This window comes from Peromyscus leucopus, chromosome 1 (genome assembly GCF_004664715.2).
Source record: "Peromyscus leucopus breed LL Stock chromosome 1, UCI_PerLeu_2.1, whole genome shotgun sequence".
NCBI lineage: Eukaryota > Metazoa > Chordata > Mammalia > Rodentia > Cricetidae > Peromyscus > Peromyscus leucopus.
This window is the reverse complement of record NC_051063.1, coordinates 15036257-15047289: the sequence shown is the minus strand read 5'-3', so window position 1 is coordinate 15047289 and position 11033 is coordinate 15036257. Positions and strand designations below refer to the sequence as shown.

The 11033-nt window shown below is 40.4% G+C and overlaps 1 protein-coding gene across 2 annotated transcripts; it reads right to left on the bottom strand.

Annotated features, from left to right (window-relative positions):
- Positions 1-1013: 1013 nt before the first annotated feature.
- Zfand5 (zinc finger AN1-type containing 5) lies at positions 1014-10815 on the bottom strand. 2 transcript variants are annotated; one of them, XM_028893830.2, is made up of 7 exons: positions 10331-10815; positions 7699-7757; positions 6345-6504; positions 5843-5954; positions 5155-5258; positions 3228-3353; positions 2476-2624 (listed from the first exon to the last, which is right to left on the bottom strand). In XM_028893830.2, exons 3-7 carry the CDS (start codon positions 6493-6495, stop codon positions 2476-2478), a joined length of 642 nt encoding a protein of 213 aa, XP_028749663.1. In that variant the 5' UTR covers positions 6496-6504; positions 7699-7757; positions 10331-10815. The 2 variants fall into 2 exon arrangements, with proteins under 2 accessions (XP_028749655.1, XP_028749663.1); XM_028893822.2 differs by lacking the exon at positions 7699-7757 and having other exon boundaries at positions 1014-2624; positions 10331-10813.
- Between the last annotated feature and the right edge of the window lie 218 nt (positions 10816-11033).

Sequence of the window (11033 nt, the reverse complement as noted above, 5' to 3'; positions counted from 1 at the left end):
CAAGAGCTCACATTCCTTTAACCCAAGCACCTGCAAGACAAGGCAGGATTACAAGTAACAGATTAACCTGGGCCGCACAATGAGTCCCAGACCAGAGCTAGGGTTGAGACCCTAACATCCCTCCCTACCCCAAAATGTGATAATGGAATCATTGATTTTTGCAATGTTTTACTACCAAAGACTCCACACATTGATGGGGGGGAGGTACGCACAAGGGTCCACCATCTGAGCATCTAACTTTTAGGTCAGAAGTACTTGCATTAACATGCATGCAGCCTTTGGTTCAGTTCCTAGAAAAAAAGATAAAGCATCAGACTTTTGTTGACATTTGTAAGGAGACAAAGTCATTTTAAAATGAACAAGTTTCCCTTTTAAAATGCTTTTAACTCAACCAATACCCTATAGACTGAGGGGATAATACTGCTCAACACATGGACTCCTGCAAAGCATTTCAACTTGATGTAACAGCAGCATTCGTCCAAGAAGGGATGAAAGTGAACCAGGCTATTTCCACTCTGGTCATCCCTGAAAAGCAAAGGCTTTATTCTTGATTTCAGCTGGCCTGGAGCATTCTCTGTTATTCCTTAATAACTCGCTGTTATTATTTAAGCATAACAACTGCATAGACTCAGTCTAAGGTTCTTGCTTTCCTCTCTACATTAGAGCCAAACCCACACAAATAAAGCAATTGGTTTGTTTTTTTTAAAAAAAAAAAAAAAAGGTAAGTCATACCTGTTTATCATTCAGCAGTCTTGTTACCAGAAGAAACAACATAGAATATATACATATATGGAATTATTTAAATTTCATTCCTTCCTTAAATTTTAGGGCCATTTCACCTGAGCTCTTCAAAATTTGCCTAACATGTGCCACACCTGAGGAAGTTTTATGACCAGCTCATGGTACTCACATGATGGAGTTCAAGAATGATCATGAAAAATAAATTTGCAAGAGACAATTGAATATTTTCCCTGTTTGGGGGTCTAAGGCTTAGAAACCCAATGAACCAGAAGTTTCCCTCTGTACACTGCTTTTATTATTTACATAATACAATATAGCATCAATGCTGAATAGCATGATTATGTGCAATACATAAATATGAACTATCTGTACACATCTGCAAATCTAACTCAGAACTGAAGTACATAAAATTGAAGCAAAACTGAATGTTTTAATAAAGAAAAACTAGGACTGAACACTGCAATAAATCAGAAGTAGTGCCTTGTGTACATACTTAACTATTTACAGATGAAAACAGGCATTACCACAACACTAATCTAACTATACTCATTTATATATAAAAAACACAAGTTTCATACATCACAAAAAAACCTTCCATTATAACACAGAAGTGATATTACCAGACAAGCATCAGTGAAGTATACTGCCTTTTCTAGTTGTTATTGTACAATGCTGTAGATAATGCAGCCCATGCAATACACCCAAGAACACTAGAGTCCTACACCCAAATACAATATGATAAAGCAGCCCTCTGCAAGTGGTGCTGGATACCACTAAAGAAGTCTACTGCAGCCATGTTGGTTATGATTTTCCATGCAGAAGGGTACAGTTACATTAAGAACTGAAGTCTTTAAAAAGCTTTAAACATTCTTTCTTGAACCAAAACATTCAACAAAAGATGCACATGAAAAATTAACTGTTCAGATACCTTTGCAACTTAAAATTCAGATGCATGTTATTTAACAGAGCTGCTGTATGTGAAAACCAAACGTAGAGTTTAATTTCTTCTTGTAAACAAATCCTAGTGCAGTTCTGTGCTACAATTTTAGTAATGAGAATGCAGATTTATCTTCCGGTGCAGGCCAGCACAAAAAGCTTCAAAGATTATCTCAGGCACCCTGTTGTTGACTTGATGGTTTTACTTATAACCAGTTGTTGATGTTACCTTTCGCAGAATGTCCTAATTGACAGCTTTTAGAAGACCAATTTAACCAGGCTTATACATGGCACCAAAATACTGGTTTTGTAGCTTTCTTCCTGCTTCCAAAAGTCATGTCGAAATTAAGGTGAAGTTTGACTATGGTAGTAGACTGCCAGTCCTTTTCTGGTGTACCATTTTTTTTTTTTAAAGTACAGGCACATAACACTAGCCAAAGATTATACCTTGATTACATTCCCAAAAGGCAGATATGCTGCAAACATGCAGAGATTTCATTCATTTAATTTGGCACATGGAACTAAATTTTGTTCCTATTATCTGTGTATTTCAATTTGTTGTGCAGATTTTGTCCAATTTTACTGAGGGGAGGGCATATACATTTGTAGGGCTGTATCTATCCAATTCTGCCTGTAACAAACACCCAAACATCCTAAAATATCAATTATAAGACAGACAAGTATAAAGCAAAACTCTGGAGAACATCAAAGGAAAATGGCCATGCATCTGCTCTTTAATGTTTTCCTACGATATATTAAAATAAAAACAAAGTTTCAGTCTCTTCACATGTAGTAATTTTATATTCTCTGGATTTTTTCAGCCACAACAACTGGATTCTCTTTTCTGATTTTTGCTGCAGCTTCTGCTTTGTAATCATATGGACAGTTGTGCTTGTCAGAGTAACGGTGAAGTCCACAAAACAAATTTCCACATCGGCAGTCAAACCCTGCAAACAAGAGCAATCACTTAGCAACTTGTAGCAATTAGAAAAACAAGCACTCTAGTCACTAGAGAAAAGGAATGGATTTTCACTGCTTTATGAAAGACCATGTCAATCCTGACAATGGGGTAGAATTCATGCAAGCTCTAGAATTAAGATGACTTGAATTCAGAACACAGCCTTACCAAACCACCCCCGAGCTGAGTATTTTACATGAAAACTACATACAACCAACTATAAAATTCTGTTGTAAAAAACACCTAGACCATTTAATGCCTGGCTCCAAGTAGGTGTTCACTGCTGTTAGTTCAGCTACCATTTTTCTGTAAGCATCAAAGGAAGGAATCAAAAATCAAAAGGGACAGTCGTTTCTTTATCTATCAGATAAATAAAAACAATTCACAAGGCCCAAGGTTAATGATAATGATTACATGACTAGGCCAACATTACAACTGGATGAAAATTAAATCCAACCTCTCAGCCCACTAGCCCATCCTTTCTGGAAATGTTAGGACCCCTTTTCTTTCTTTCTTTTTTAGTACTGTGTAAAACCAATAGTTTCTTTTGGAGTGACTCTTTTAAGATGTGAATTGTTTTATGTGTTAATACCTGTAAGGCCAACTTTCTTTCTACACATAAAACATCTGTTCTTCTTTGGTTTGGGTAACTCAGGAGCTTTTTCTTCACTTTGAGAAGTACTGGGTTGAGAAACTGATGGACTGGGCTGAGTGACAACTGAAAGACAAAGTTATAGATTAGAAATCTGTGTGGAAATCACTAGCTGACAATTATGTTTAAGTTTAAGAGAATAGTACTTAAGAGAAACAGCTAAGATTTGGAATATATGTTTAAGCAGCCTTTCTTAAGTTTGACTATTTCCTGCCAATTACTATACTAGTATACACTTCTGGTAAATAAACGGTTAAGAAATTCTTTCAAACAAAACAAGCAGCTGCTTTCTAAAAATCTAAAAGATTATCAAGCATAGTGGATAGGTTTCTGAAATATTAATTTTAGACTAGACCAGGATTTTTTTGTTGTTGTTTTGACATGGTCTTACACCGTAGCCCAGGCTTTCCGTGAACTTGAGGCCATCGTTCTGCCTAATGCACTGGTGGTGGGATTACAGGAATACACCAAACTGGCTTCTAACCAGGTTCTTTTTTTTAATGGCACAACTCATTTTCACTATTACTTCTGACTAAGTGACATATCAAAAGGCCCCACCCTTTCTTAATCTTTTTGTTAATTTCTAGCAACAAGATAGTCACAATGAATGAAAAATTGCAGACTGCTGTATTAAAGCCCCAACCCCTACTAGTTCTTCAAAACAAAATACCAAAATAATTTGCTAATACAACATGTTAATTCCAATGCTTAGTATAACCAAGTTTCTAGGAAAAGCAGATCGCTTTAATGTAAACTGATCTCTCAATTCACACTAGCAAATATACAGTGGTATCAACAACAGCCGAGTAGCAGACCAACAGAAAATATTCTACCTATTTTTTCCTAAGGTACAATAACAGCCTTAATATAATTTTTCCTGTGGTATGAGAATAAGTAGTTGGGAATGTGAATGTTAGCCTTTTTTTTTTTTGTCTACACTTAAAATGTTCACAATCAGCTCCTCAGACATACAAGGGAAACAGAGGATAGAAAAGTAAAGAAAAAACAAATAGCAGTGAATCAGATTTCTATCAAGTAACAAATGTGGTTATTAGCTACAGATCTACTTCCAAGTAGCTTGTGTGTGGAAAACATAAACATGTTTGGTCAGTTTTTTCAAAGCTGGACTTACTACAAATACAGATTTGCCTGCCATTTCATGACCAAATAATCTGACTTTTTTGGGACTAATACAGTACAGGGGGAAAACAAAACAACAAAACAAAAAGGCATATTAGCAAAAGTCTTCAAGACAGATTGCAATCCCCTGCCATTTCCCCCCTACAATCATTTTACACTTCACTGTCTCCCGTCTACAAAACCGAACAGATTTGAGTAAATCACGTGCACATAGATAACACTAACATAAGTCAGTCTTCTTGGAAGATTAGGGAACTTCTGGTTGTGTTATAAAAATAGCTCCAAAGCCACTACCCATTGAAAACAAAAACCCTTCCATACTGTTTAAAGTCTCACAACACATGTACTAGGGATCCCACATGTTTATAACTCTCAGCATTAGTATGTTCTTTTGCTTTACTGTTTCCTACAACACTGACAGAGTTGAGACTAAATAGTTATTATAAAACTCCCCATGGCCATGCCATTGAAAGTCATTAAGTTCTTACCACATAAATAGTTTCCAGACTACTTGATTGCTTTTAGGAGTGAGGGTAATGAGGGAATGAGCAGAAGAGGGTAAAAACACTAATAGTTTATATTCTTTGATACTGCTTATTTGCGACCTCTAATTTATAGCTCTCCCTCTTTGGTTTTTCAATGAAAGGAGAGAATCCCATCACCAACTCAATTCTTTCTCATACTTTGAAATTCAGAACTGAACTTGTATTAAACTTAAAAAGCATACCTGGCTCTGACACCTCTGTTTTCGGGGTAGTTATTTTGTCCTCTCTTGAAATGCTCATTTCTGTCATTTGTTGAGTTACAGGCAAGGCAGCCACAGGCACATTTCTATTTGAGTTCAAGCAAACAATTATTTTTAAAGATGTTAAGGGTATTATTTTTTGAGATAAGTTGTCAATTCAAGTTTAAATTATGTGTTATTTCCAACATGATCAAATGGCACCAGATTAATTTAAAAATTTGGAAAAGATATTTGATGTCCAACATAAATGAGTAAAAATAAAGAAAGTAACTTGATAAATGGCTCATCAACTCATGGCTGCATATTTATATAGTATCACATTGTAAGATCTAGAGTTTTAACTGTGCCTATAATTTAAGGGCAAAAGGAGCAGTTGTGTTGAAACACTTTGTGAGGCACTGTAATACAGTCAAGAGTCTTATCTTTACAATCCCTAATCCTCAATTACAAAGAAAGAAAAACAACATTTTTAACAGTGGCCTTGAGGGGTTTATGAAGTATGTAGTGATATACGCCTTTATTCAATGATCCAAGAGCCAGCTATTAATGGAATCCTTCAGTGCACTCGTAGGCAAAGCCAAGGCCACCTGATACAACCACCTTGATTATTAAAGGTATAGTACAGACATCTTGATTTTCCTATTAGAGACGTGGAAATGTTCACTCTTACCTTGATTTGTCAGATGTGCTGCCAGCAGCACCTTCACAGTTGTTTAAACTAGCATCTGCTCTCTGTACAGATGCAGAATCTGAGGTAGGACTGTTGGACCCACTAGCTGTCCCTATTTAAAAAAAAAGGGATCTGTCAGAAACAAATCAGCACTACAAAAACCCACTTAATAAATAAAGACTTAGTAAGTATCAATACTTGCATTTAATTTAGTGATCTAAGCACCTTCACTGCACTGCAATCCTACACTTGACATTCAGACAAAAAAAAAAAAGGTCATAACCCAAAGACATGTATGAAAACTTCAAAAAGGAAAACTGAAAATATTACAAGACATGTGCAGAATAGTCATTTGTTCCTGAGGTAGTCACGGCAAGCACCTGGGCTGTTGTCTTAATGTCAAGCTCTTGTCAGGCATTCTCAAGTTTTCGATATTCTCTTGATTCTTAGGTTTTTCTCTCCATCAGTTCAAGTGTTTTTTTTTTCCTTGGAAACAACTTACCCATTGGGCTCATTCTGCCACTATTCTGTTGTCTCTGAAGATGTTCTTTGTAGCAAACAGAACACATTCCATTTGTCCTAGGATTCCCATAAAAGCCACATCCTGTACTACATAGCATGGGCCCTGGGGTCTGGTTAGTTTCCTGAGCCATATTTTTCTGCTATAAACAAAACAGAATTTTAGAAATTAGCATGTCACAAAAACAAACTGAATACAATACAATCACCACTATACCTTTGTTATTTCTCAACACCAAAATCTGTTACTAACAAAAACTAAGATTGTGCTAGTTAGACAAAAATGAGTGTATCTTAATGACTTTAAAAAACAAAGAATGTGAAAGAACTGTTCTAGGACCAAAAAGAAACTACACCATTCAATAAAGTGTATGATTTCATCTGTTACTATTGAATTTCAGTTTCTAAAGATGTCAGGTTGCCAATTTATCAAGTATTATTTGAATCAATTTTGAAAATTCCCACTTTTACTTTCTGCTCTTGTACTATAAGTCAACCATTTCAAATGATGGTTAGTTCAATAGGGTAAATGCAAAAACAGTGAGGAAAAAAAACCATCCCACAATAATCCAACTAATCACCATCTCTTGACATTTATTAGTTCAAGTTGGCTGAATCCTGGATTTAGCCCTACAGCTTTTAAATAAGATTATTTTATGTGTGTAAGTGTTTGTGTGTATGTGCACATATATCCCTGGTGCCTACTCACTCAACTCCCTGCAACTGGAGTTAACAGACCACATAGTGTAAGCCACTATGTGGGTGCTGGGAATTGAACCCAGGTCCTCTTATGAAAGCATCAAGCACTTTTAAAAGGTTGACCTATCTCTACAGCCCACCTACAGCTTTCTTAAAGTCACACACTGAACCTGTCTTAAAGACATACTTGGGCACCATCAGTAATACTTCCACTGAGACAGGCACCTGTAGCCTCAGTGCCTAGCAATGTGCAAAGCAGAAACTTTATCAGCCACCAATTTTTCAGTCTCTATTAACTCTAACAAGTATTTCTTTTTCTCCTGTCAAAAATAAAAATCTTGGGGCTGGAGAGTTGGCTCAGTGGTTAAGAGCACTGACTGTTCTTCCAGGGGACCCAGGTTCAATTTCCAGCACCCACATGGCAACTCACACCTGTCTGTAACTCTAATTCCAGGGCTTCAGACACTTTCACACAGACATACACACAGGCAAAAACACCAATGCACATAAAATAAAAATAAAGAACAAAAATCTTTCCAAACCCAAATTTGATGATGTAAGCAATATAAAAGCACTCTTTGGTCATGGTTAATATCTAGTGTTAGGCTACCAGAAGGAACTTTACATAGCAAGCATACCTGAGCCTTTTAAAAGTTGTTTAAATTGGCATAAAAATCAGTTAAATTTACATTTCCCACTGTGTAAGAGAAAATATACGTTAGAGAATATTACTTTTGAAAGATTATGTAAAAAGCACTATTTGAGTGCATTTGGTTAAAATGAAATTGTGGTCACTCATGTTTTTCAGCTACTACACAGTAAGATACACCCTATTAACTCTTTACCAAAATTACAAAAATGAAGAAAGAGGACTAATCAATGTGACCAGGACAGAATCCTGATCATGAGTACCCAGTCTTGAACAGTTAAATGACAGCAATCTTTGCTTTTGTTAGCACAAGAAAACTTTATTCGAGCAAATCAAACTTGTATATAGTGATTAAAAGCCACAGTTTAGAATAATAGTAATTTAGTGAACACTGTCTCTTTAAATAGTGAGTGGAATTTAGCTGACTCATTTCAGAGCAGGGCAGCGTAAATATGTCAAGATTACTTATGCAGTTTAATAAACACTTTTAGTTGAGGTTTTTAAATGTTGAGTGTAACACACACACACAAAAATAACAAATTATGTATCTTCATTTTCTCCATACAGTGTGCTGATGCTAACCTTTCTTTATCCTATGCAAAAAGCTGGGCCTTTTTCAGCCCACTTCAGAACTATGCTAGTCTCATTTACTAGGCTAACTAACTTCTAGCAACACCTGACATTCTTTAAAAGTATACTGAGGGAATCTTAAGACCAACCGATCAAATCAACTGTTTTTAGTTACTAAGAAAGCACTTTCCTTACATGAATGAGAAGATCCCACCTAATGAATTCCCCACTTAGACAAGGATTCCACCTTCTTCAGAAAATACAACTCAAATTCTTAAACGTAAGTACACAGAAAGAACAAGAACCATCAGTCTTCTATAAGGCTCCCCCTCCCCTACTAAGTCAGATTTTAAATGCCATCACATGTGCACAGCTTGCTTTAATATTTCTCCAAAGCTTAGATCACATGGGAGGGCGCTTCAGCCTGTCACAAGGCTGCAATGTGACAAGCTGAGCTGGATGGAGGCTCTCACATAAAGCCTAGTCAACAGGGGCCTCTGAAATCAGCTTCTATTTATATCTCAGAGCCTGCCAACTCCTACACAACCCCAAGAACTAACGATGCAGCACTCATATATCTCACATAACAAAACAAAATGCAATTAAGGCCTCCAGGTTTTTCTAATGCAGGATCAAATAACAATCTCACCTTCAATCCACAATACCCAAGCAGAATTAATAGCAAAATAAAATGTGGTTATTGAAAAGGGGGCAAGAGGGGCGTGAGCAGGCACAGTGGTAAATGCACGTTAGCATAAATAACGCTTACATTTAATGAAAACTATAGGGTGTTTGTTAATTTCCCTTCTATTCTGGAAAAAAAAGTTGTTAGAAACTTAGTATTCATCCATAAGCCAGCCCTTCCAGGCATAGCTGCGATAGTTTTTGTTTTGTTTTGTTTTTTTAAAGTAAAGTTCACGGCTTTTCTTAGCTTGTAGCTTAAAACGAACCTTGCTGGACTAAAGACACTTATTTTCCACTTCAAAAACTGAAATGAATGAGCTTTTCTTTTAAACTATGGGATAGCTATTTTCAGGGGCACCTGGTTAAAAAACGGCAAGACCACTCACTGACCTGGAGCTCAGACCCGAATTCTAGGCTCTAATGTGCCACTAAGCCTGACCTTGGGCAAGTCCTTAGTCTCCAGGTCTCGGTCACCTCAGCCAGTTTTTTAAAAGCTCCCTTTCCAGATTAATACCAGTCCTAGGCACCAAAAAAAAAAAAAAAAAAGGTACAACTAAAACAAATCCCTCGTTTTGGGCGGGACACTTTAAGAACAAACTTGAAAGGTAAAAGTCAATAATAGTTTCATCAATTGAGGTTATGAAATCTCACTTTTAAAGAAATCACCAAAATGAGAAAATTCATTTTTATTGTACTATTTCTCTTGGTTACTGAATACAAAGCTTAAGGAACGAGGTTCTGACCCATATATTACTTCCTCCTAAAATATCCAGGTAATATTCTTAGCTTCAATCGACATATAACTTCTAATACCTCCCTCAAAATACAGCTCCATGGAGTACATGGAAAAGCGAGCAAAATGTTAACGTTCACCAATGTTCCCGTAGACAAAGGGAGAGGCGCTCGATCTGCCTCCATGAAAAGGATCTTGGGGGAGAATGCTTAGCCACATTGGAAAAACTAAAAAAAACAAACAAAAAAAAAAAAAAAAACAAAAAAAAACCCTCCGGGAGAGAGCCGTGGGGCCGGCTCTCAGCGATTTCGACCGAGTTCGGGGCCCGGCGGCCCCCCATCCCCCTCGCAGCGCAGGCCGCGCTCCGGGAAGCCCGGCAGGGCCTGCTCCAAAAAAGCACTGAGTCATGCACTCGGCGGCCCCTCGCCGGAACGACTCGGCGGCGCGGAGAGCCGGGCGCGGCAGCCGTCACGGCCTTTGTCTGTCCGCCGGCCGGCGCCGGGAGCCGCAGCACGCCGGGCATTGTCCGGGTCGGTCGGTCGGCCGGTCTGCCGGCCGCCGGGCCGGGCCCGTCTTTGTGCTCGCCGATCGGGCGTGCTCCCGCCCCCGCGCCGTCCCGGCCCGCGCCACTTACCCTGCGGGGCCCGGATGCACTAGCGAGCAGGCGCGCGACGCCGGGCGGTGGGCCGGGCCGAGGCCTCCGGGAAGGGTTAGCGGCCGCCGCGGGCCGGAGCGGGCCCGAGCGCAGGCGGAGCTACGCCGGCGCCGCGGGGGCCTCCTTTGTTCGTGCAGAAGCGCCGAGGCGGCCGAGCCCCGCCGCAGCTAGGGTGGGAGGGCGGCGGGGGAGGAGGAGGAGGAGAAGAACCGCAGGCCGCGGACGACCGCCGCTCCAAGGCGCTCGGCCGCCGGCGCCTCACGCCTCCACAGCGGCGTCCCGGCCGAGCGACGAGGCGCACGGAGCGCGCGGCAGAGGCCTGAGGGCCGAGAGGGCCGGAGGACGGTGCTCTTCGGGCTTCCGCCTCCGCTAGAGGAGCTGCGCGACTCCGGGCAGCGAGCGGACGCCTGGCGGGATGCACACGGCTCCACGATTCGGCCGACTGACGCGCTCGCTCCGACCGGCGCTCGGGATCTGAGGGAAAGGGCGGCGGGGGCGGGGCCTATGCGTCAGCGAAAACCCGGTCGGCGCGCCGCAGCGCGGTGACGTGGAGGCCCGAGGCCCCGCCTCCGGCCTGCAGGCACCCAGCTGGGGGCGGGGCCGCGCTGGGGGCGGGGCGGGGCGGGGCGGGGCGAGTCCCGAGGTTGCGGTCACCGTAGCCTAGTCATTCTCCGGCCGGCGG

Excerpts from the sequence above, each read along its gene's own strand:
- Zfand5 (XM_028893830.2), bottom strand. The coding sequence starts at position 6,495 with ATGGCTCAGGAAACTAACCAGACCCCAGGGCCCATGCTATGTAGTACA. Across the intron at positions 5,955-6,344 it reads TGGCAGAATGAGCCCAATGG|GGACAGCTAGTGGGTCCAAC; the intron begins GTAAGTTGTTTC and ends TTTTTTAAATAG. Across the intron at positions 3,354-5,154 it reads AACAGAGGTGTCAGAGCCAG|TTGTCACTCAGCCCAGTCCA; the intron begins GTATGCTTTTTA and ends TTTGTCTTTCAG.